General features: G+C 49.6%; 2 protein-coding genes across 3 annotated transcripts in view; one reads left to right on the top strand and one right to left on the bottom strand.

The window, feature by feature from the left end:
• Positions 1-9,447: 9,447 nt before the first annotated feature.
• LOC144153147 (uncharacterized) lies at positions 9,448-13,407 on the top strand. Its single transcript, XM_077684798.1, has 6 exons — positions 9,448-9,702; positions 9,794-9,884; positions 11,151-11,196; positions 11,257-11,389; positions 11,450-11,648; positions 13,387-13,407. The coding sequence occupies exons 1-6, from the start codon at positions 9,695-9,697 to the stop codon at positions 13,405-13,407; spliced, it is 498 nt and encodes a 165-aa protein (XP_077540924.1). The 5' UTR covers positions 9,448-9,694.
• Positions 13,408-14,213: 806 nt separating this feature from the next.
• Positions 14,214-26,744, bottom strand: part of LOC144151924 (uncharacterized) — a 541,357-nt gene continuing 528,826 nt past the window's right edge. Inside the window, exons 3-5 of one of the 2 annotated variants that reach the window (XM_077683093.1) lie at positions 16,932-17,081; positions 16,575-16,724; positions 14,214-14,411 (exon numbers count right to left, since the gene is read on the bottom strand). In XM_077683093.1, the coding sequence (XP_077539219.1) occupies positions 14,350-14,411; positions 16,575-16,724; positions 16,932-17,081 (362 nt within the window). In that variant the 3' untranslated portion in view covers positions 14,214-14,349. The other variant, XM_077683094.1, reaches the window with a different exon arrangement.

A 26,744-nucleotide genomic window follows, 5' to 3' on the forward strand; every position in this document is an offset into this window, starting at 1 on the left:
AGTGTATCTTGATGTTTAGAAAATTGTACAGAGGTGAGTTTTCCAAGTATTTCAACCAGGGACGAAAGTTCCGTTTCTTGACAAGCCTGGACTTGTACGAGGGCTTACTCATCAACTTCCGCATTATATGCACATCCATGCCTACGTCGCCGGCTATGTCACGGGGAAGGCACTGCGCCGTTTTCTGTACGTCTATCGGGACATTCACGACTTGGCCTTTGATCCCGTACTGGCCGTTTCCATGCGTTAAGCGCATAATGGGCATAAACGGGAGACGCATAGCATTAATCGTTCTTCTACGGGGAACGATAGCTTCGCGATCTGCGATAGCTTTGTTGGTGCGGGATTTGTCCTCCAAATTTATAATGCCTAGCATTCATTGCCGAGTACCCCCCCAACCAGGACGGGGTAACGCAATGAATTCGCACAAAAATTCAGATATCGCAGATGTTTCACCCGTAGTTGCTATAATAGCGTAAATAGAGTTAACTGGTCGCCCGAAATTTTGAAAAACCAAAAAATAGGAATAAAAAAAAACGGGAAATGGCGAAACGTGTAACGCTTTGAATTTCCACAAGAATGCAGATTGCGGAAAAGTCCCAAATGTAATCGTTTGTAATAACGGAAATGGAGATAATGGGTCGAACAAGATATTGAAAAAGTACAAAAATGAGAAAAATATAACACAATTACGGAAAATGCCAAACGTATAACGCGTGGCATTTCCACAATGCAGATATCGCGAAAGTTTCACCTGTCATCGTTATAATAGCGTAAATGGAGACAATTGGTCGAAAGAAATTTTGAAAATAGACAAAAATAAGCAAAATATAAAATAATTAAGAAAACTGGCGAACCGTGTAACGCTCTGTATTTCCAGAACGATGCAGTTTTCGGGAAAGGTCCTAGTGTAACCGTTATAATAACTTAAATGGAGATAATTGGTCGAACGAAAATTTGAAAAACTAAAAATAAGAAAATATTTAAAAAAATACGGAAAATGATAAAACTTAAAACGCATGGCATTACACAATAATGCAGATTTTGAAGAATTTAGACCTATAATTGTTATATTACCGCAACTTCATTGGTACAAAGAAATTTTGAAACATTACATAAAAAAAGGAACAAATTACGGGAAATGGCTCACTTGTGAAACCCCGCGTTTTCAGAATAATGCAGATTTCCCGAAAGTTCCAGATTTCGTCGTTATAACTGCGTAGATGCAGGTAATCGCTGGAATCAAATTTTGAAAAACTAAAAAATAAGAAAAATATGAAAATATACGGAAAATGGCAAACTGTAAAGGACCTGCATTGCAACAATAATGCAGATTTTGCGGGAGTTAGACTTATAATCGTTATATTAGCCTAAATTAGAAAATTTAAACAAATAAATTTTGAAACACTAAAAAATGAGAAAATTATAAAACGGGAAATGGCTAATGGGAAAGGGCTACCGTTCAAAGCCCTGTATTTCCACAATAATCCAGATTTCCCGAAACTTCCAAATGTAGTCGTTATAACAGCGTAAATGGAGATAATTGGCGGAATTAAATTTTGAAAAATTAAAAGATAACAAAAATATCAAGCATTTACGGAAAATAATCCGCATAACACCCTGCATTTCCACAATAATGCAAATTTCACGAATATTTCACTTCGAATCGTTATAATAGCGTAAATGAAGATAATTGGTCGGACCGGATTCAGAAAAACCAAAAACTTTGACAGTACAAACTCACACTCAAGAGAAGCGGTATAAGAATGCCACGCATTAGTAGATGATGCTTTGAATTTTTTGCAGAATTTTTTTTCAACGGTTTTTATTGGGTAGATTAGAGGACAGGAATTAAATGGTAGTAAATGGGATTTAGAGCCGGCACATGGCTTTGTTTGGGAACATAGCGGTAACCGTGCGTTTGGCTCATTGCAGGGACCCTTCCAGCTATCAACGAGTCTTTGCATGTTGAGCAAACCATGTACTCACTGTAATCTGTTCGCGATGTTGCGGGGAATTCTTGTCGCAGCACTGCGATGGCGTTGCCTCTGGACTGTGCACTTGTTAAATGCAGAGCATTTCAGTAACTCACGATGTCACCCGCGTTGACGTCCGTAGTCCGCACCCCTCCCTACTATATAAAAAAAAATACCATCCGGCGCCCGGTTTCGATCCCTCGACCCTGCGGGCGGAACGCAATGTACATGGTGCTCTACCCACTGCGCCACAAAGCCGACACAGAATGGGACGCTACGAACCCGCCTTATATCGTTGACTCGTTCATTTTACTGCTGACGAGCGCTCTCTCGTCAGCAGTTGCCACAAGTGCAACAACATTAACGTAATGCAAACTACTTAACGTCGTGCGAACCCGGAAATGCTCTGCATTTGATCGTGCCCCTCGCGAGGGGGATGTTTCACTGCGTCGCCATGCGAACAGTTTGCCACGCTTTTTTTATGTTGGCGATTCGCTCTTATTGGCACTCCTTTGTACTTCTCGGCATCCTTGGTTTCTATTTCGAGTTTGACGTTTTTGATGTCCGAAGTGAAGCTTCCGGCCATTTTATTTTCTTCCTTGGTGAGCTGGGCCAAGAGGTTTCGGAGCTCCTTTTCCTCCTTTCTCCCTTCCCGGCAGACCCGACTACAGCGTTCGATAGCTTTCGTCTTGACGTTCTGCTTAAAACGTTCCCACGCTTCGAAACAATTTTCGCTGCCCTTGTCATAATTGTCGCGCATCAAACATTTCCTCACTCTCTCTACAAATAAACCATCCTGAAGCAGTTGGGCATTCAGTTTCCACAGCTCCCAATTCAAATTTTCACTTTTGTTTTCTTCCAGAACGTAACCAGATAATGGTCGCTGAATGACTGTGGTTCTACATCATAATTATGGCACGCTGGTACAAGCTCGGACGACACGTATATGCGGTCCAGACACGCATGGCTGGACCCCTGAAAGTGTGTGAAAGCCAGGGTCCCTGCACCACTCAGAATACTGTTTGCGTCGTGTAGGCTCTGCTCAGCGATCCGCGCCTGTAGGAACTCCGCACTTGCATCTGCTGGTGCGTTCGGATTGGCCCTGTCACAAGCACGATATACACAATTAAAGTCGCCCATTACTATAATGCTTCTTAAGAAGTCCCTGCGGCACTTAGAGTTTGTTGGGGCATACACACAAATCGCTCTGAACTCTGTCTCCCAACAAAAAATCACACGCTACAAACCGCCCCAATAAACAAGACACCACATATTGAACTATCATGTTAACAGACTTACGCAACAATAAACAACCGCCTGCGGAATTCCCTAGCGCGTGACTCACGCACACTTCAAACCTACCACAAAAAATTTTCACCATGCTATCTGTCGCCCGTTCACTTTCAATTTTTGTTTCCTGCAGACCCACCAAATCTTTCGAGCAAGAGGCGTCGCACTCGGTTTTGTCGACGCCTGTTGGCTAAACCTCTTACGTTGAGGGTGAATACGCGTAATTTTGATCTGAACGTAGTGGTGTCAAAAAGGGACAGCACCATTGGGTGAGGAGCATGGAGCTCCGGTACCCCCCTCACTCATTCACGGTCGGCGGTTGCCCGCCGTCTCCATCACCCGTTTTGCATTCGCGCGGCAGGGAAGTTGATCGCTGGGAGACCCTGACGGCTTTCTTTTTTCTTCCCGTAACCACTTTCTAGTCACTTTCCAACCACCGCAGCCGCTGGGCCGCAGCGGCGTCGTCCCCTGCGTCGTGGGGCCGTTTCCCAGAACCCTGTGTGGCGTCCATGGCCACCTCCTTGCTGCTCTCCTCCTCGCCGTGCTCGGACGCTGGGAGCACGACGACACGGCACGACGACACGGGAGCACGACGACACGGGGGCACGGGAGCACGACGACGAATGACGGGAGCACGACGACACGGCACCAGTGGCTTACTGCTTTATTCGACGCATGGACTGGCGTCAGCACGCGATACAAGTTAAGAAGAAGCACACATACGGCTGCCGGCTTATAAAGCCAGCGCACACTACGTCATCGTCGCGCAGACAGTCGCCCAGATCGTATCAAGAGATAGCACCGCGAGCGCGCTACGCCGAACACTGCAAGCTGCCGGACGTAACAACCTGTTTCCCCACGGGCTCGCGAAAGAAACGCATCCCGAGAACGGGCACCTGGCGAAAGTATATTTGGGCGCTGTGTGGGCACCATGGCAAGCAGCAGTGAGCGTCCTACTGAGTACTACTGACCGCCAAAGGCCATGCCTTAAAAAGATATGACAAGAACACACACAGCTCCGACTGAATAGGTGCAATCTGCGCAATACGTGTTTAATGAAACTAGCCAAAATATGATTAGAGAAAAGAGAGCAAACGCTTGAAAAAACGGCAAGTGTGGAACAGTTCTATGCAATGCCTGCGATACCGGAATTGATATACGATGTAGAACGAAGACCAAATTTGAAGATTTCGATGCACTGCGCACTCACCCCGCCTCGAGCAAAGCTGGTATCTGCCGACGAAAGACGCGTTTTATGCAGCATGCATTATAGTCGGGGGTTGTCGTGCGTCCCTTGGCCGGCGTGCGCAGCGCGTCTGATGATGATTTTGGCATGATGCCCCTAGGGATTGGCCAACCAAACAATCCATCACGAGATAGCTTCGCGTTCAACCACCATCGTCATCTTCCCGTAGGGGAACCGCTGAATTAGAAGAAGGAGAAGAAGACAAAGCTGCGAAGAAAAGGGCTGCGTGAGTTTTGGCTACCGTTATCCTCCTCGGCCGGCGCATCTTCCCTATCTGAACCCGGTCGAAGAGCGGCTCATCGCGCCTCGACTCCCCTTCATTAGCATCAGGCGGCTGACTCGAGGCAACGGGCAGTTTGGAATCAAGGGACAGGCGGCGAACGTGCCCATCGACGTATCGAAGGTTGTGCGGTGCCTTCCTCGCATGGTACCCGAGGACGTTGCGTTCGACGTTCGCATTTCTGCATCCTCACAATCCCCCTCGGGGAGGTGCGGGGGAATTTTTTTTTATACCGTACCTGACGCACCAAAGCGAAGCGACGAGCGCGCGTTATCGGCGTCGGCGAGCGGGTTCGCTTTGTACGCAGGCAGCTTGGTATGCACCCATGTGTAAAACTTACGATGAGTGTATGGCTGCTGGTTATGCACAGATAAGCCAAATTAATGCAGATACGGCTACTTCGCAGTGTACAGGTCCGCGCAGAAGTAAACGGAGCACGGGAGCGGTGGCCGAACTGCATCGCTGCGCCGCGTATGGGCGCCGACGGGAACCATGGAGCGCCGGTCAAAGAGTGTGTTCGCACTGCCCCCGCCGCCCTATCTGATATGTTTAATCGCCGCTACGCTGGCGGGTCATGCTACGCGCGACGGTTTTCTAAAGGCAGCGCGGGGCTATAGAGGGGCGCAGTTGGCATTGCCGCTCGCAGGCATCAGCGGCGACCGCATCCGCTGCTCATGAGCTGGACGAAGCTGCGCGCGCCCGGAAACGTGCCTTGTTGCGCGCTGTAAAGGGCGGCATAAAATTGTAGGCCGCTGCGGTTCGGCATAGCATGTCATTGCTATATAATTAATTGTCCGCCGGCAGCAAAATTGCGGTGTACAATATAGAAAGCACATTCACAGACATTTTCGTTGTACGGAAAAAAATCCCGCTAACGAGATTTCTTCTTTTATTTTGGGTTTGTCCCACGTTATTGATGCTGGTCAGTCCAGGTCTGTTCTGAAGAAAGGAAAATAAAAAATGTCCATGCGGGGGAAATTCTCTATTAAAGAACACCGTAAAGAATAGGTACAATCGTTGACTGCTATTACAGCGGGCCTCATAGGGCGCATATTTTGTTGTCGCATTAACCCTTTGGCCCCCGTTGACATAAGATCTTGTCCAAGTTAACCGATTAAGAGCGTGGTCGCCATCGGCCATGACGACCATACTCGTCATCGGTCATTTTGAGGCCTTGATGGTGCTCTTTTGCAAGACACTGAGGTCATGCGGTGAAGCGATCTTTCAATTCAATGCGGAGTTTAATTTAAATCTGCAACACTTTCTTAACTAATATAAGGTGCTCGTTGTTAAAAATAACAACGTCGGTTTTAATGCGTAACAGAATATGCGCCCTATGAGGCCCGCTGTAATAGCAGTCAACTATTATACCTATTCTTTACGGTGTTCTTTATTACGGAATTTCCCCCGCATGGACATTTTTTATTTTCCTTTCTTCAGAACAGACCTGGACTGACCGGCATCAATAACGTGGGACAAACCCAAAATAAAAGAAGAAATCTCGTTAGCGGGATTTTTTTTCCGTACAACGAAAATGTCTGTGAATGTGCTTTCTATATTGTACACGGCAATTTTGCTGCCGGCGGACAATTAATTATATAGCAATGACATGCTATGCCGAACCGCAGCGGCATACAATTTTATGCCGCCCTTTACAGGGCCCAACAAGGCACGTTTCCGGGCGCGCGCAGCTTCGTCCAGCTCATGAGCAGCGGATGCGGTCGCCGCTGATGCCTGCGAGCGGCAATGCCAACAGCGCCCCTCTATAGCCCCACGCTGCCTTGTGAAGACCGTCCCGCCGAGCATGACACGCCAGCAGAGCGGCGATTAAACATATCAGATGGGGCGGCGGGGGCAGTGCGAACACACTCTTTGACCGGCGCTCCATGGTTCCCGTCGGCGCCCATACGCGGCGCAGCGATGCAGTTCGGCCACCGCTCCCGTGCTCCGTTTACTTTTGCGCGGACCTGTACGTTAGCCCGGACGGCTTTGCAGTGCATCAAATAGCAGTAACAGTTGGCCAAGCTAGCAATGGCTAGGTAGTATAATACAACGCAGCCTGCGGCTCACGTAATTCAGTGCAGCGACAGCGCACAACGCCTGCTTCGCCTACGGACCGCCGGCCGGCCGGCCACTTCCGCAACTTACCGCCGTCGTTTGCGGCACGTAAACGCTACGTGCGACGACGGGCGCCTACCGCTGGCATCCCTCAGCGCTAGATAAAACGGCACAACTAGCCTAAAATACCATTACGTCCGGCTAAAAAATGGTGTCTTACGCCTTTCCGGGGCGTTTCCAAAGCGCTTAACCTAAAGACGCAGCACTAGCTATGCCTGATTCCCTGAGGTTACGCAGTGCTCGCAGCGTTTACAGTACAAGGAAACGTAAATATGATACGCCACACCAGCACTTTAAAAAAGAAAGTCTCACCTTTCGTTCCGGATGCAAAACCGATGTCGCAAAGAAAGCGCTAGGCGTTTCCTTCTCAACAACAGAGGTTAGCACGAGGCTGCAGAAACGCACGTTCAAACGCAGCCGAAAGAGCCAAATGGCGGCTTGCGCTTGCGGCTTGGCCAGGCTTGGCGCAAAGAAGCCACAAAAATTTACATTCACAGCCATTCAACTTATTACACAAATAAAAGTGTGTAGTCTAATGTGTAACAATATTTTAAAAGTATAATATTGTATAATTTTTTATCACTTGCGCCGACTGCCGGATGGTGCGGGAGTCAGGCCACTCGGCCGCGATAAGCCCGTGTGTTCACTCTTCTAATTTTTTATTTCTCTATTGTGCGCCGGCGGGCGTGTTGGCGGAACGCATTCCGTCGGCTTTTGCCGTCTGCTTTTTTCTTGACGGTTGCGTTTGGAATTCTGCTGGGAGTTATCGCGCCACCTTCCCTTTACATCATAGCGCTGTAACGAGTGTCCCATCAGCTGATAGGTGGTGCGAAAAGCTTTGGTTTCGCTCGCGTGCGTATTTGCATACATTCGCCTTATCGGTGCTCCTGCATGGTAGTTGGAGGCGATCGGTGGCAACGTTGCGCAAAAACAAACGAGGGCAAATAAGAAACGAAAGGACAAGCGCACTTTCTTGTCGTTTCTTCTTTGACCTTGTTTGTTTTGCTCAACTTCACCATGTATAGAAAGCCGCTACCGCCGCACTGCGCCCTCTAGTTCCAGCTCGTCGAGTAGCTGCGAATACCTCCCGGATGAAGGGCAACTTGTCCGCTTAAAACGCCGACGTGGGGCAGTATTACTTGTTCAGGTTTCTTTCACTTCTAAGCCCGCACACATAACCGGTTGCCGGCGTGCACGGCTTGGGGGGAGGGGTGCGTGCACGCGGTCCTTACTGATGGCGCCTCCGTTGTGCTGGCGGGAGGTTTAAACGCGGACGTCAAACGGCCCAATGCGACTTGTCCGGTGACCTCTCAGTGATCGAGCGGATTGGGTTGGTGTGTTACACGAACAGTGAGATGCCTACGAAGCGGGAGTCAGCTCCTAGCTTGTCCGCGAGACTGAATCTTGGGTCCTTCCAAGTTTCATTCAGCTAATTGGCTAGGAAGTAACCTCAGTCGCTACTTACTAACAAACGTGTTTCCTTTCATGCACTCCGTGGACTGCGTCCAGCTTCGCAGGTCATTTTTCTTCAGAGTGGAAAGGGCACTAATTTTCTTACAGTCACGACTCGTACGCACCCGCCGCGATGGCTCAGTGGCTTAGGCGTTGTGCTGCTGAAAACGGGGACGCGGGTTCGAGTCCCGGGCACGGCGGCCACTTTTCTAGTGGATACGAAGAGCCAAACCGCCCGTGTATATACGAGATTTCGGCGCATGTTAAAGATCCCCAGGTTGTCAAAATCAATCCGGAGCCCTCCACTATACGGCGTGCCTCAGCGCTTTAATTTTGCCGGCGCGTTGAACCTTACAATCAATCAATCAATCAATCAATCAATCAATCAATCAGTCAGTCAGTCATTCAATAAATCAATCAATCAATGACTCGTACGCAGTAGCATTTGTGTTCCCGCGCAGTCGACTGTTTCTTCAAGACGTGGCGTTTTAAGTGCGAATGCACTTTATAAGCGACCCCAAACCATCCACCGCCGGCGGCGGCGGCGGCGTCGGCGGCGTCCGCAGTGCTCCTCTATATTTAAAAAAGAAACAGCATCCGGCGCCAGGTTTCGACCCGAGGACTTTGCGGCCGCAGCGCGACGCTCTACCGACTAAGCCACGGACGCCACGCTGATGTCTGTGTGAGTAACGCGCCTTATATCTTTAACCCATTCAAACTACGTCGTCAGCGGCGTGCGTTGGCGACTCAGCGGCGTTATAGCGGCTTGATAACTGCGTGGTGTACACGTGATGCTACAAACCCGATGGAAGAGATGGAAGAGAAGGCGGCGAGGCGGTGGGCAGCGGGGGCCGAGCGCAAGCGCCGCAAGCGGGCCGACAACCGTGCATTCGCACTTTCACATTCTCCCCCTCGGGGAAATGCGGGGGAATTTTTTTTATTCGGTTTCAAAAGCCGCGAAAGACGGCCGGTAACGGCCGCATGATCGATGCGACCGTGCGATCGCGCCAGCCGAAGCACCTAGCCGACATGAAGAACCACCAAGCAAGAACGTTATCTTGCTCCGTGACGCAGCATAAAATGCCCTGTCATGCATGCTCCGGTGGCCGCGCGGCTGCGACTTGATGCGATAACTTTTTCGTTTTGTTTTACAACTGGCAGAATGTTCTGGAAGACGATATCGATGTGAAAGAGTGGAAGGGTAGGCGGTAGCCGACCAAAAGCAGCGCTCTGTAATGCCAGTAGAAGCGCGTTTTAGAACAAGGGGTATGCCATCTTGCCTGCCTGTTGCGCATCGGGCGCAAAGTAGCTGGCGGCGGGGTGACGGCGGCGATGGACAGGTCAGTTTTTTTCCACGCGGTATACTGTCTATTGGGTTCGCGTTAAGAGGTGTTTTAATGCCATAAGTGTTGTCGTTTTCGTTTCCTTCAGTCGTTTTTCGTTGTGCCTGTGCCATCCCCGCTCCCAACCGGCTCGCTCGGACAAGCGAATACCCACGAGGGCCTCACGGACTTCCTTCACGGTATGCTGCTTCACAGTCTTCACGACGACTCTTCCATGCACTACATAGAAAATAAACCTGGCCACCCTAGCTGCCCACGCTGCGGTCACGGGTACCCTAACAACCAGCACTACATGTGGGACTGCTTAGAGATTATACAGACAAGAAACATATACACAGACTCCCTTTCCCCTACTCCTGGCACTTGGGCGGAGTGGCTTGACCCCCCAGAGGATCCCCAAAAACAACTCAAACTCGCTCTCCGCAAGCGGACGAAAAGCGCCGGCCGGTACGCGCCCTCAGTCCGACAATTGACCACCTCCTCATTACGACTGACAGAAGAAGAGCACTGGGAGGCCCTCCTCCAACACATTGAGGCAGTTCTTGGGGGCGACTGGTAACAGCAGCTCCTTCCCCCAGCAACGCAGAAGCCTTTATAGAAGGGCAAATAAAGATGTTTCTCTCTCTCTCAAATACCCACGAGGGCCTCACGGACTTCCTTCACGGTATGCTGCTTCACAGTCTTCACGACGACTCTTCCAAGTGGTGAGTTCCGTGGCTGAAGGCCCGGTGCGACGTGCGGCGTGCCCACGAAACCGGCTTTTGTATCATTTTTTTCGCGACGCTGAATGTTTGCGTATGTGAATTTTCCTAACCGAGCGCACATTACCCTCGGAGCCGGACGTTTCCTGGGCCGTCGCGACGAAGGGATTCCGACTGTCGCCAAAGCTTTGCGGTGCGCGTTAGGCTGTAGCTTTCGGGACAGCGGCGCAGTGGCGGTGTTGGAGTCCTTCGCCACTGCCTCTAGCGTCGGACTCAGCTCGGAAGCCCCGTTAAGTTGTGGTGATAGTCGGTCTTCCTTTCCGAACGCCGCGGTAGCCGAGGTATATGCACTTCGATAATGCCTTCCGCTTGCACGTCCTCGGTTCGCGCGGCGTTCGGAATACAGTCGCCACCTTCAACGAGCATCACTGAAGCACGGAACGCAGCTCTGCGGTCCGCGGCTCCAAATTGGGGTCGTGGCAAAGGCGAGTGATGGAATTGGTGTCCTTGGTTCCTTTTCAGGTTCGCGTCCGGCACCGCCTCCGCCCTCCCCTTTCCCTGACCCTTGCGTCGTGTCTTATTGCACTTGCTCCTTCCCGCAAACATGCACTACTCTTCTGGCTAGGCAGGTACACGTCTCCATCTGTCCTATCTACTGAGCTCGACGACGCGTGTTTTGTACAGAGGTGTTTTCTGGTAATAAAAGTGGTTCTGTCGCTGTTCGTCTGTTACTTTGCCTTTCAGCGTCCCTTCCCGTTCTTGCCAGATGTAATCATGGTCCCCGCATTCGGTAAGCCGTGATTACCTTCGAAATTACAACATTTCTAACGTGCTTTGCCTTTTTTTCCAGACCGCCTCCTGCCTATGCGTACCGGCCACCGCCGAGCAGGACGGGGCCGTGATCGAGACGTCCAGAATGCCGTTCGAGTCGAGCTCTACATGGCTGCGCCTGTCTTGAAATCATTAACCCCTGTTTGCAATCGGTAAGGAATGGTGATCTCCCTAAACGTAACATTTTTAACGTGATTTGCCTCTTGGTGCAGACCGCCTCCTATTTATGCGTCCTGGTTACCACCTTGGAGGACGGTGCCGTCATCGAGCCTTCACGGATGCCGTTCGAGTCGAGCTGTCCGTCGCTGCGTCTGTCTTGGAATTAAACCCTGTTCGAAACCGGAGTACTGCCTTTGTCGTTTGTACACAGTCGATGCGGCTCGCTGGCTCTGTCGGCTCGAGCGACATCAAGTACTGTTCCGGTCTCTTGTATCTCGTTTCGAACAGTATTTTAGCAAATCCTAGTCGTCATAATGGCGCTCATTAAAGTTCGGAGAGACAAAAAAAGAGCGAACAAGTTCGCACTCCTAGTGAGCCTAATTCCAAAAATGATTAGCTAGGAGTGCGGTTAGGGACCCCGTGTGAACGTCGCACCGTTCATGAAGCGAAGTTCTTACTCGGGTACTTTGTCCTCTGGCTGGTGTTAAAGTGTTCATTCTAGGCAACGCGCCCTCCCAGGATTTGGCCCCGGACGGCGAAAAAGGTAAACGGACTGCTGTAACTTGTGCAGGGGAGTTCGGCGTAGCCGCCGGCAAAGTAGCATGGGGACAGAAGTCTGAACGTTCTTGTCGTCACTCGTAGAGTTGAGTGTAATACTCGGCGTACTGTTTAGTTTTCTCAGTGGCTCTAACTGCACCAATTTGTGTCCAGATAAACCATGGCGTGCCATACCAGAGTTTTATCAGATGTAGCTGCTGAAAGATTAGCGATTCAGTATCGACAAGTGTTGTACGTAAATGTGCAGTGAAGGGCTCGATTATGCATGGTGGCAATGCGAAAAACTGTCGCAAAGCGCCTCAGTGACGCTAAGCCCCAAGCAGATCGTCACAGGGGAGCCTAGCAGCCCTGCCAGAGTGTGCATTACCTGTGCGAAGGATGTGAGCCTGTGGGGAACCCCAACTGAGTTTTCACCCCCAGGGGGACGTTTGCTTCAAACTCACCGGAAATAAACAGTTTGCGCGCGTTCCGGTGTTCGTAGTGATGGCGGCGTCAGTGTCTGTTGACGCTGCCAAGAGTCAAAAGACGTTTGGTTATGTCTCCCGCCTACTTGCTTGACCAGCGGGCTCCTTCATCTCGAAAGCAAGTGTGCCCTGGCAAAGAATATATTTCCTTCGTGGTCAATAAAAATGCATAAAATGATTCACGATTGTTGTCCTCCCTTGCTACACTCACCAAAGCGTTCAGCACTAATCATAGGCACCGAAAGCTCAGCGGCAAACAAATAATGTTCACATACGGCCACATTTTCGCTTCAAACCAGAGGAGTCCTATTCGACGATAGAAATAGATGTACTGAATTAAGAAACAGTAATGCGATAACAGACCAAGTAAAAGAAATGAAAGAGAAAGGAACAAAAGTGAAAAAAATCTGAAAAGGTACTGAATCAGGCTTACGGCTTATGCGCGGGGCTCAATCTCTGACAAGACGACGAAATCTGCCGGCCACTGTATACCGCTATCTAACCTCCACACGTCATTGGCGCAGAGGAACGCCCTCTCACGGACAGACTCCGCTATTAAATGGCTCTAATAATGTTCCCTAATGCGTGTGGAACTAAACACATGAGTAATTTGCCTGGTCAAGCTAAGGCTGAAAGCTTCAGAACTAGCGCTACTAGCCGCGGGTGTACTAATGGGGACGAAATATGTACGTCTCAACTCAGCCCGCATGCAGGCGCAAAGTTACACTTTGCCTCAACGGGCGCTTTCTAACCATTCCGACGGCGCCGAAAAGGGCAAGGAAGGCGCCAAGAGGCACGATTTGCGTCGTCGTTATCAGGAAAATCTTTTGCTGATAAGGGGGGTATTTTCAAGCATTCTTTAGCAAAACTTTTCACTCGAAGGTGTAACCATGGTGTAACATTAGGCTGCGCGAAAAGGTGTAAACTTTGACTCCCTTGAGGGTGTACGTGCTGACTCTCTTTTGCAGGGCTATACCTACACCTTTTGAGGGAAAAGTTTCGCTAAAGAACGCTTGAAAAGACCCCCCTTATCAGCAAAAGATTTTCCTGATAACGGCGACGCAAATCATGCCTCGGAGCGCCTTTCTTGCGCCTTTTGGTGCCTTCAGAATGTTTAGACAATGCCCGTTCAGGCCAAAGATTTTCGGGACGCTCAAAATATACGCCCCTTCACATCCACAAGCCTGCGAAACTGTAATTAGCCACGCATTACCGAGTTTCGCGTAATTAATTAACGGAGACAGTAATTTGGAAATCCGAGGACCTTTCAGCAAACTTGCCGTGTTTTTGACCATAGTGCAGAATACTTCGGCTCGAAGGGTGGCAACTTTCATGTTATCGGGCAAATCTTTTGCTGATAAAGGGGGTCTTTTCAAGCGTTCTTTAGTTAAACTTTTCACTGGAACTGTGGAAGTATAAGCCCCGCAGAAGGGTGTCAGTCCTCGCACCCGAGAGAGAAAGAGAGAGAGAAATATGTTTATTGGAGAGGTTGACCTAGGAAAGTCAGAATTTGCTCCCTTGCGTGCAGCGTAATGTTAGACCTTTTGGGGGAAGCGTTCACATCACGTGTGTAAGTTTTCTCTTCGACGTGAGTTTTCATGTGATCTTATTTATTCGTATTCAGAGATCTTAGTGAGTGAGGGTTTGTTCTAAAACGTAGTTTCCCATCCAAATTCCCTTTTATATTCATATTTTTAATTTTTATTTTCAATTCTGTACATGCACGCCACTGTGCTCAAGCTGGCGTAGCCAGCGAGCTCAGGAGCCTTGATAGAGGCAGCAAATATTTAGAAAACTCTTTTATTTTCGCAATTGAAGCAAGGAGTATGAGAGACATGGCGAGATGCTACGACGTCATGTTTTGGCGGCGTGAAGGATTGCAAGCTTGTACAGAACACGGGCAGGCTTGGACGCGCTTCGGGTTTGGAACTTCAAAGAGGCGTCCTGACTTGTCGAACAAGGCCAGCGCGCTGAGGCCAAGTGAATGCAACATCTGAAAAAAAAAGAACAAGAAGAAAAAGCCAAAGTTACACATATGCAGCAGTCAGGAACGGAAGCAGCTGCAGGCTGGCGACCCGGTTTATTACAGCTCCATAGTAGGGAAGGGAGCAGGCCGATAAGCATCCTTAGGCACCATAGATTACATGAAATTAGTTTTATAGACTTTCAGTCATGCTTCTACGAGGTCGCGGCTTCGATTCCCGGCCACGGCGGCCGCTTTTCTGATGGAGGCGAAAAGCAAAAACACCCGTGTGCACGAGATTTCGGCGCACATTAGGCGCATGTTAAAAAAAAATGGCAGCATCTCAACTCCGTGGATAATGGCGAGGGTGTGGAGTACGGGGACCGTGACATCCAAGTTGCACCCCGAGTGAAATCCGATTTGCGCCCCGACCGTCATTCGATTTCAGTCACTTTGCCTCCGCTTGCCGCGGTTTCGTACTCGGGTAAGCTCGTTGTCTTCGTAGACGTTTGCAGCAACGTGACGCGTCTTACGTTCGTTTTCGTCCACGGCGGGAAGAGGGTATGGGATTTTCAGAACCCTCTTACATACGCGGTGCACCGCGGCGCCATCTCATGTTTCCGCGTAGCGCCATTTAGCGTAGTTCCATGCAGTCACTGTGTATTAAAACTTGATCACAACCTGACTACACCCGTGCTTTTGCGCGTTTTCTCGTATGGACACCAGGATATTCTTCCCTCGAGGGAAACGAGGCGGCACATGCCGCTGCCCGCGCTCTTATATTCCGGGCGTTTTCGTCGACGGAAGAGGACCTTTCCGAACCCTCCATCTATCCCCCGGTGCTCCCCGATGCACTGAAATCCTATATCATTATCGCCAACTGCGGCTTCAATACCCTCCTCCTCACCCATTCATCAGCACACAGGCGGCTCGCATTTGGCGTCGACTGCAGACCAACACATTTTACAACACCACGATACTCCACTACATCTCTCCCTCCACTTATCCCTACAACTGCCCTTCTTGCTCCGTCCCAAACACTACCTACCACTTGGTGTGGGAATGCCCCTACGCGCCAAACCCCCTCCCTTCCCCATCCCCTGAGCAGTGGGAGCGCGAGCTGGCCATCTCACGGTGCGAGAACCAAGAACGCCTCATTACCTCGCGCCCAAGCAGCTGCGCTAGCTCGCGGCTATCTGGACTGAGAAAGCCACCCATTTGTATGCTCAATAAATGTTTTGCAATCCAATCTCGTTGCTAGATTATGTTATTGCCTGTTTTCGAGTGTTTTAGAGTGCTCTTGTACCCTTTTAGATAGTTTTCACACAGATTTTCGCTTAATGGTGGTGTGCGCACGCATTGACGCGGACGGACCTTGGGAGGTCCTAAGGTACTCCGCACCCTTACAGGCGAGGGAGTAAGCCGTTTGGCTCTCGGGTACTAACCCACGGTCGTAGCCCAATAGGTAAGACGACTGACACTACCTCTGTCTGGTCTACCAAACACAGGCCCGAATCCTGCCGGTGCCTGTGTGATTTTCTGCGATTTTAAATGTTATGCGCACGGACGCGGACGGACATTGTGAGGTCCTAAGGTACTCCGGACCTAAAAAACGCGCCTCGTCGCCTGCGTTGCGTCGGAGCGTTAAGCGATACAATCAATCAAGCTTTACAGCGCAGGGTATACAGAGTAACACTTCGCCTTCCAGCCAACCCCTCTACAATACGCTTAGGCCGGGTTCAGACAGTTGTCACAACTGTCGCAATATCTTTAAATAATGACGTCATTTCGCCCTTCAGCCAACCGAACTGCATGAAACGCCGTTTTTGTACGTCCATAGCGCACGATATGACTGTTACGTCGGTAGTCTGAACATAGCATTACTCTCAACTGGCACCGTTAACACGATCCCCCAGCCCCTCGAAGACCACCGCCTTAGCCAAGTTGCTTGTCTATCCACAACCCCCTAAGGTTCGTTCCTCCTGCATTAACTGAACCTCACTGCTCCACTTCAACAAGGCCACTGAATTCTCATATGGATGGCTTTTGAAATGCATGCTGGCTTTCTCTCATGCTACCTTTTACGGCCCTTACGAACGAATTTCTTATGTCATTCGGTAAGCTGGCTTTCCGAATACGGGGTTGGTGAGCCTCACTACGTTGGAACTGGAGCGCACCAAAGGAGCATCGTACCTATGCGCCTCCTGGACAACGTCGAGAAGGGAGAGAGGTGGCCAGCTGGCAGGCGCCTCTGCAGCATCCCAGGAGGCTGTTGATGCGGCGACCAAGCGCCCAGCCTCGAGTGCAGGGCCTTCGCATATCGCAGTCCAAGTCTGACGCCGCCTGTGTGTGCATGGTAACCACAGAGAGGTGTTTTACGTAAGCTTTGCCATTGCCGCAACAGTGCCGTAAATGGCTATGAACCAGCCCATCTGGTCCACATCGCGTGCATCTCACAGGGAGTGAACCAGCTGCTGGCAAGGGCAGGGGGTACTGACATCAATGAGCCCTCTCCATAATTACCAGGCATGTACGAGCTACCAGCACTACCTTCTGGGCCGAGCAGTGAAAAGCCCTCGCCTAGCGCAAGCATCTGCGGTGCTCGCGATCCGACACGTCCGCACACGGGGCTCTCCAGGCGCAGAACCTTTGCCCGAAACAGGCAGCAGGCACGCCCAGCTCCAAGCGCTCCAGGCGGCCCTGCGACATGTATATATAGAGCGACTTCAGGTGAACCACGGCGTACCCGATTGTGACCAGCCCACATCCCCGGGATGATCGCCATACCTCGACTCCGAAGGTAACCCAAGAGAAAATGTAACTGGTCCCAGGTGGTGTATGGTTAAATTCCCATTTGGGCCCAGCTGGTCCTTGCTGGTCCCAACTGGTACCAGCTAGTTCCAGCTGGGAATTTAACCATAAAACAGTGGTACCAACTACTATTTTCTCTTGGGAAGGTCACAGTTCTGCAGCAAGAATGAGATTTTTTCATTTAGTTGTGCTTGTCCCAAATGAAAAAGAAAATTTTTGGCATATAAGCATTCTACGCCCGTACTGCAGCTTCCAGTGTAAGGCCAATGGAGCTCTTTCTGTGCAGTCTGCATCGAATTTATGCACTTACGTTATAACATAATTTACGTTACTTTAGCCTCTCGTTTTCTTTTTAAGATAAGACCTGCACTACAAATATATGTGTAGCGCAGGTGCTTTGTTAAGAGAAACCACAGGCTATGAATCATGCATACAAGAAGCGTTATATCGCTAGCAATAATTTCAGCAAATACCAACCATAAACACACAGATATCAACACAAGAACAGCGCTGTTAATGGCGAAAATTACATGAACATGGCAGGATTACCCCTCACGCAAAGCGGAATAATTCAGCCATCGGTATTTGTCAAGCCATGCCAGTTGCGATTTCCGTTTCTGTTTTGAGTCTCTAACGCATCCCATCTCGTAGCTTCTATCAGAGCTCTGAGCGAACATAAGAAGCTGGTCGACATTTCAGTACAGCCCAAATGTCGAGTCTGGTGTACTGAGCTCCCTCTTGGGGTTCTGAAATAGTTCCATTATTCTCTGTCAAGTATTCAATGCTTCGTGCATAAATGCCCTAGAGCCCACCTGAAGGCTCGTACTATACAGTAACTTTTCTGGGGCGGCCATCCCTTTAAGAGTAAGAACCACTCCTGGATAAGGCATAGCAAGCCACTGCTAAGTTCATTATTCACTGCCATATCAAACATTAAATTTAGCAAGAAAAAATAATAACACAAAGATGGCGGTGTGTGACCATGCTCTTGCGGTAAGGCATGTCCTGTGCAAGTCGAGCAAAATCTTGCCACACTTGTAATTCTGTCGTAAGATCTGAGGAAGGAATCATAATAAGGTTCTACCAGTTTGGTTTCAAACATAATGAAATGACAAACTTTTTAGCGCACTCATGCACTGCCACTGTTCAGCCGAATACAGACTGCCGGTTTAGTCTTTACAGTGTAAGAGCATGGACGGTTTTGGAATGTATAGGGTGCATAAGAATTTTGTAGTTTTCGTTAGTGACACGGGAAATGGAAATTAAGTTGGGAAGCTCCTTAGTCCACCAAAAAACAGAGCATTGGACAGTCGTACAGACCCAGCATGACCTTTGGGCATGATGCGATGCTCGAAACAAGTCAGCATTTTGTTTCCCGGAGTACACCAAGAAATCATGCGTAACGGCATGGTCACGCATGCATAAATGCTAGACTACCACGCTTCAGCATGAAACGGACAGTAATGACACAGTTAAAGTATTCTATTGGATAACAGAGGCCCTGATGTTCAAACTGAAGCATGGCTACAAGATACAACACCATAGACACTGAAGAGGCTACAACATGATAGAGTGGCTTAAACTTGCAGAGTTGATAATTTCTCTGTCATTTTGGTTACTGTAGTAACGCTGACGATTGCTCAAAATTTCCTTCATGTGACATTTTAGAATGTATACATAACCGTTGTGGATCCAGGCAGAATTACATCAGCGCGCGTGTGGGTGGTGTGATGCACACACATTTGAGGGGGAGGGCAAAGGTGTGCTGGTGCTCTTGAGAGGGCCGGTGGTCTAGACCACCAACAAGACTGGAGCGTCCGCCAATCTTGCTGGCGGACGCTCCAGCAAGATTGTGTTTTGTGTGTGACCGCCTGCGTGTATCCGGCTAGGCGGAATATCATGCCGGGAATTGTGTGGGAGCGGCTCGTCTCAGTGACAATGTCGCGCCTATTCATCGACCTCATACGGAAAGAATTGGCACGGCGACAGCTGGACACTGCCGGTTTCAAAGAAGAGCTCATTCGGTGACTGGAAGCCGACATTCGGCATCAGCATGAAGCTAGCCACCCGGTTGAAGCGAAGGCTTCTGCTTCGTCCGCCGCGGTGCCTTTGACGTTAGACCCAGCTACGGTACTTAGCCTTGCCAGACACAGTGCCAAAGGCTGCCTGCAACATGATCCGTTGCCTTTGCCAGAGCAGCTGCCATAGCAAGTGTTAGTAGCCCAAACATTGCCCTCAAGAAGTGCCCCTGTCGCATGACACCGTCGCATCCGACGCGGTGTTCGCGCGCCATCACCCCAATATTCCATCGTCCCGCTTCGCAGCCGGCCCACTCCCAGCCAGCACACAGTTATAAAAGGTACATTGGCCGAACACAGAGCTGTTTTTGCTTGCCACAGCGATGATCTTGACCACATCACTGATATGAAGCTCCGTGTTTACCTGCTAGCCCGTTGCCCTACAGTCGGAGCACATACCGGTACGATGCAGACGGAAAGCAGTTCCTGAAAACTCAGGGGCCCTAGTGAACCATAGCTTTCAAAGGTGAATGTAATGACCTACAATCAAAGCCATTATCCGTGCCTTGCTCATCGCAGCCAAGCAACCGCTAACTCTACAGTGTCTGTGCGAATTCAAAACGAGTAAAGGCCAGGACCTTCCATTCAAGCAGTACGGCTTCTGTGGCCCCCTCCGCTTCCTTCTGAGCCTCCCGGATGCCGTACGCTTGACACGGGTGGGTGGCGAAACCAAGTTCTGTCAGGCCAGTTCTCACAAAGGAAGTCAAGCACATACAGAATTCCTTCAACAGCTAGAAAGAGTTCATACTGTCGGTGAACCACCTGCCAACTACTTTCAGCCCAGCCAACAGCACGCCCAGCATGCCGAAAACTTTGTACATGGACAGAAAGTGAAAAACGCTCGTGAGCCAGCCACCTCCAGGTTCCAAGCTCGTCAACAGCGCCAACCAGCCGCGACCTGTGCAGCAGCCAACGCCCAACTCGAGCCACCTGTGGTACCATAAGAGACCAAGGACAACTTGTGCCGCACCTGGCTGACCACTTCGTGAGTGTCATCAATGTACTTCAGCTGTACAAAGCCCATGCCGGAAAGTTTGGCAGCAGCATCGACCATTCAGCATTTGGCTACAAAACGAGCAAGGACTTCCTGCGTAGCAATTGTGGCATACTGTGTGCCACATGCAGCTCCATTTGAGAGGGTGTCGGCAACCTCCTGTCCAAGGACAACTGGCACGCCTTTCACGAACCTCGAAGCCAAGGCTAAGGCCCTTACCACGCTTCAGTTGCATGAAACTGCCAGTGCAAGGACGCAGGACAGTTTAGACTCACCTCTGCAGTCAGTGCAGCCACAGCTTAAACGGTACAATGCGCTTATTGGCTGTCTAGCCACCTAGATGACTTGGTGCACGAGTGAAGCGTGCGGCAGTGTTTCCCCTGTGTGTATCAGTGTTGTGCCTGTTGTGGACAATGTGCGGATATTACTGTCCGCGAGAGGGGGTCAACCAAAGGGGGGCGGGATGCGAGCAGCCAGCCACATGTGCTGTAGTCATTGGGTGATCACTAGCGTCACATTCAGTGCCATTACGCCACGCAGCTCCAGGCCCGTGCGAGGTCTGGGACACGCTTGCTTGTTTGTGCTTCATTTGTGCCTGCCTCTGGTGTGGTCAATCGTGTTGTATAATGTTCAAATAAATGCTTTCCTTTAAATAACTCCCATTCGCCTCGCCATGCCACCTGAATGCCCCAGCCTCCACGCCAAATCCTCACAGTATTGCATACGGTGCAATTCATGAATTGCGAGGAGGACCAGAGATAGCGCAAATTAAAAGTACGTAATGTGGTTTTAGCAGCACAATTTACAACAATCAAGGCCTAAAGCTGAAAAATAGCTGCAGTGATTTCATTGAATCGGCAGATTTGAAGATCCACGGCGGGTAAAATGGATCACAAAGAAAGAATCTGGCTTGGCTGTTCGAAAAAAAAGCATAGTAGAGATAGAAAATGTAGGCGATTTCTTGCTGAAGTTAAATGTAGGGATTTTTTACTATAGATGTGTAGAGCATGTGTGTGCTTAAAGTTGTTTTGAGATAAGGCGTGTTCAGACATATTTAAGCGCAAATGTCAAGGAAGGCATTTCTAGTAAATTTATCATGAGTGGTTTTCAAAGTGTCAAGACGCATAGAAAACAAATAGGCTCGGGTAACACTTCTTCACCATGTCTCCAGATAAACCTCTCTCAAGAGACGTATTTAAACCTCTTGGTGTAGCATAAGCTTGTGTTGTTCTCAGCAAGACATCTTTTACACGTTTACAAATAAACTACTCAAAACTGCTAGCGGTAACCGTTTGCAAGATGTCTTCATGTAGAGGTAGACGATTGTAGCTGTTTCAGGCTGTTTCAAGACGTCTCCAAGACAACTTGTGTTTGATGGGGTGGCACGTTGTACGTGCCAAAATTGTCGTGACGACGTCTGTTTTGCGTTGCTGTCTCCTTCAGTGCGTTAGAAAACAAAAGGTGCAGAACCACTGATGCTGGGTGCGGGCGCGGGAAGAACAAACCATTTTCCGCCTCGCGCCGCAGGCAGAACGCGGGCTGGTTGTCCGAGTACTGCTCAATCCGTCCTTCGTATATGGGCAACGAACGCTAAATTACGCCTGGGTGGTGAAAAGGTACAATGACCAGAACCAAGGAAGTGAGTAAACGTATTTTGTGAAATAAAATGTGAGGCACGGATGTCGTGTGAGGCACGACAGATTCAGAAATGAAGTATTGGCGACGGCGACATTGGCGTGTCGTCACCACTCGCCATGCGTGGATTGGCTGCTACTGTGCCCATCGCCCTCCTACGCGTCAATCGTATTCGATTGTCGTACTCTGACATCTCCATTTTTGCATGGCGGGGGAACACGACACTTCGGGGGCGGCGCTAACTTCGACGGATCCCAGAGCTCAATAAATAAACGGCGACGGCGACTGTCCATGCGTGGATTGGCTGCTACTGTGCCCATCGCCCTCCTACGAGTCAATCGCACTCTGCTTCCCTCTTATTTTCCCTCCACCCATCGCATTTCCTCGCGAGCCCGCAAAACGACGCCGCTCACCTTTCTTCGACATGACCCTTCAGCAATAAAATTAGGAAGGCTCTGACTAAAATAAATATTATGTTACGCTATTGCAGCCTCGTAATGCGACAGAATTATTAAAAACTGTAGTTGCACTTGTCGACATTCTAAATAAGAGTAGGTTTCAAAAAGGTCCATAAGAACCCTTATGTGCAAAAGTTATGTGCAAAAGCAAGCATAAAATGAGAGCTCAGGCATTAAAAATTAGTATTTTCTCCCGAAAAATTAATAGTACAGTCTTTGTCAAAATTTTGTGGGCCACGGCGACCATGGCCGGAGCAGGCGCGTGGCGGAGCAGGGGCGCTGCGATTGCCTCTGTCAGCTGGTTACGCGGCTAAAGAGAGTGGGGGGAACTTTCACGCTCGCTTTCGTAGTATGGCTTGCGCGATACGTGCAGCGGGGTGGGTTTCTCAGAGCAGGCGCACTACGCTTCAGCACACTTTGCGCAGCACTTGTCGCGCCGGACACACTACAAAAGAAGAGCAAAAGTTCCCCTCGCTCTCTTTAGCCGCGCAACCAGCCGACAGCGGCAAGCGCAGTGCCCCTGCTCGGCCACGCGACTGCTCCGGCCACGGTCGCCGTGGCCCACAAAGTTTTGACGAAGACTGTACGGGCGCAAAACTTTCTAGAGAGAGCATTACCGATGTCGTGAAGCACGTGTACAACATGGTCGCTATTGCACACGCAATAAACTCATCGTAGCATAATAAGAAGTCAAGGACTATTCAAATCTATCGTGAAGCCGATTGTCGCGGTCCTTTGGTCGTCCGAGTTCGGCTCTGGGATCGGTACGTGAGCGTGAGCCCGCGTGTTATCGTCCTTCGCAAGGTCGTTCCACTTCCCTGGTCCTACAGATATGTCACCACCCGGGGTTGCTTCTTCGGTGGTGTTTGGACTCGCTATTGGAATGAATGTCGAAGGTACATGTGACGTCAATTTAGCACCTTTCGTAGTTGGCGAGGTGGCGAGGGCGTTGACTGATGCAGGCTTAGTGTCCGGTTTAACTTCGGCATGTATTTTGTGTGTGTGCGCAGGGCCCTTCCCAACTACAATGGCCCGCTCTTCGTGCCCGTCACTTTTGCGGTGGGACGTCGCTATAGCATGGCATTTTTCCGTAAGAGCGCTTGATGCAGTGGAACACACCACGCTGGCTGTGCTTGAACGAGCAGGCGACGAGGGTGGTGGTGGTGGAAGCCTTTTCTCGTCTTTGTGAACGTGTGGGGATCGATCATCGTGAGCACCCTTGCGAATCGCAGGCTTGGCAACAGTAGAGACGGACGATGTAAAGTAACGTTGGCTACGAGGTATCGAACTCGATGTGCGTAATTCGAATTTTTCGGTATGTTTTTCAGAGGAAGCGCCCTGTTGACGTGACGGCGAATTTTCGATGTTAGCTGTAGAAGCTCTCGCCACGCCGAATGTGTGGCGACTGTAAGAACGCGCGTCTTCAGTGGTGCCAGTAGAAATATTTGGTTTGAGCGTGGACGGTTTTCCGCCCTTCACGGAAGTCGGTATAAAACTGTCGAGGTGCCGCGTTCGGGTAGACAACGAATATGACATTAGTTTGTGCGGCGTATTCTGCTGCACAACTGTAGCCGTAGTGGTCCTCGTGGGCGGCGGGTTACGTTTTGTAGCCGAATTTCTTGTCCTGTAGTAGTACTCTGTGTGGCGACTCGTAGCACGTACGTCTTCACTGGGGCCAGTAGAAACATTTCGTTTGAGCATGTATGGTTTTCCGCCCTTCGCGTTTGTCGGTATAAAGCTGTCGGGGTGCTGCTTTTGGGTAGACAACGAATATGACAGTTTGTGCGGCGTATTCTGCCGCACAATGGTAGCAGTAGTGGTCCTTGTGGACGGCGGATTACGTTTCGTAGCCGCATTTCTGGTGCTGTAGTAGTGCCGTAATTTGGGTGGTTTAGTATTCGGAGCGGGTATCGTAGACGTGACGTTGTTCTGCCGAACAGTGAGAGCCTTGGGCAGTGCTGAAACAAAATGATCAGCAATAAACATAACTCGCAATACAAAACAACAACAAATGGAGTCCATCAAATTACTGGTATAAAACTGAATTTGGTGTTTACCAAGGAGGTAAAACAAATTTCAGGCGCAAAGAAAAAGTGCTTTCGCTATTCATTGGTCAAACGTTAGGTTAGGTATGCACTCAAATCTCGTCCGTCTCGCTCGCGAACTTCAGTCTCGGCTCAACTTAAGTTTGTTGCTTGAGGACCCCGCCACACGGCCTTTCTTACACATGCAAACTGTGCTCGCGTTGCTTTGCGTTCCACCGGCTCAATCGTCACGCTTGCTCACTTGAGAAGCAGCGTTGGCCGCCTGTCGTTTTTTTCCCGAGCAGAATCTGCTCGGCATATGCCCTGTCGTCAAAATTCCTCAGCAATTAACAGTACCTTGTAGGCTAGGGAACAGTACTGTTCCCTAGCCTACAAGATGCCGTCAAGTGCTGAGTAATTTTGACGACAGTACAAGTATTTACGGATACTTATCCGTAAAGGTATAGTGTTGGTGGACTGCCCTTCCAATTTTTCCAACACAAGATCACAATGCGGGTGTTCGGTATGACACGGTACCTTTGTGATCAATCGGTTCGAGCGTACGCAGTTTCCTCTTGGTGCGGGTGATACTGATGTCGCGGAATATGGCGATGATCAGCATGGCGGCGATGACTCCCGTACCAGCAGCGACGCCAACCACGAACAGCGAGGCCACCAAGAAACTTTTGTTGTTCCGTCGACCACCGCGGAAAAATGGAGAGCCGCTTTCCATGGCTTTCCTTAGGCAACCCTCGTCTTCATCTCCACGCGAATGCTTCTTCAAGCGTAAGCTGTGATGGCAGTGAAGAAGTGACGATGACTATAAAGTGTGTGCTGAGGCACACCTAACGCATAAGTGACTGACCAAAAGCATAGTATATTCGGACGGCAGCGAAAAGTCATACCTAGAATTTAATGGACAGTAAATCGTACGGGCAACCACTAGACTATGTCTAAACCAAACGGTTGCCAAAGAACGGTACACTAAAAATGAAAAGAGGAGGAACGGGATGGAGGAACCAGAAATAAGAAAATTCGGGGGCATGGATTGAACTAAGCAAATTCACGATAGAAGGGTCGTCAAATGTTCGAAGGAGTCCTCCAGTGGACGCAAGCATGCTGCTACCATAGAGTTTCTCATATTGAGAAACTCTATGGATGCTATTTCTGCTCAAGATGATGATGATGGTGATGAAAATGTAGGGAATGCCGGGTGGAAGTAGCAATAAAATTGCTAAGACATGCAAAGAAGATGCGAAACAGAAAAATAATCAGTGTTCAATCTTCGCCCTGAAGTATTTTGTAAGGACGCAGTGTAAACACAGATCATCAATATGCACGTAAAGCGGTGATATTAGTTTTTCTGGGAATCAGCTTGGTTAGTATAGTTAGGGCGTTGAGAGCACTGAGGTCTAGCAGAGCTATGGGTACATTTTAATTTGCAAAAGTTAAAATTTTCAGCTCTAGACGATACTATACGCAATCCATTAAAGCGATGTTCACCGGCACGTTGTACAAAGAAAGTCGCATCTGGCACTACTGTGCTCTCCCTATAGTAACATGATGTTAAATAACATAACAGAACCTAACGAAGAGAAAACAAACACTTAAAACAGCAAAAACTATCCTAAGCAATGAAAACAGAACTGAAACAAAAGATAAAATACAGCAGGCCACTGTTCCTGGTATCACAACGGTAAGACGGAATTTCTACACCGCCACGGAAGTCGCCGAGTTCCAGTAAAATATTCGAATGTTGTCGGACGGCACTGTATCCATGGCTACAACGCGAGGCCGGAGCGCTATCAGGCCGCACTCCAGACACTGCAAAAATTTCAAGCAGATATTTCCGAAGTCATCATTAAAGGTCGCTTTGGATCATCAAGGGGTTCTTGTGTTCAGGATTACATCGCAATTAGAGGGGCACTGATACAAAATTTTGCATCTTGTGTTTTTGTTGTTGTTGATGTGATAGTAGCTACTGACCTATTAATCACGTTTAGAAACAGAGTTTGCTGCTACAGCGCTTGACGGCTGTTTAATTAAAGGCATCTTTAATGTGGTCAGTCGCAGTATTGGTTTCAGCGGGGGCCGCGAAAGGCTGGATTTGGTATACACAAAGGTGCCCACGTGACTGTCGGGCGGATATCACAGAGCAGAGCTGCCGTAGCGCTGTCGATTCCGCGTCGGCGGCAGTTTCTGCTATGCCCGTACGTACTGATCTCGTGAGCCGCTTGATTAAAAAGCGGCCGTGGACGTGACGCAGGCGCCGCAAGTGCACATCGCTGCCGCGGATAGAGAACGACACGCGATGCTCGAGACAGTGGGTGGTGAGACGAGCGCTGGTAGCAGCCGGCCGGTCT

This window comes from Haemaphysalis longicornis, unplaced genomic scaffold (genome assembly GCF_048455015.1).
Source record: "Haemaphysalis longicornis isolate Haplotype H1 unplaced genomic scaffold, Haemaphysalis longicornis Haplotype H1 scaffold_9, whole genome shotgun sequence".
NCBI classification, from domain to species: domain Eukaryota; kingdom Metazoa; phylum Arthropoda; class Arachnida; order Ixodida; family Ixodidae; genus Haemaphysalis; species Haemaphysalis longicornis.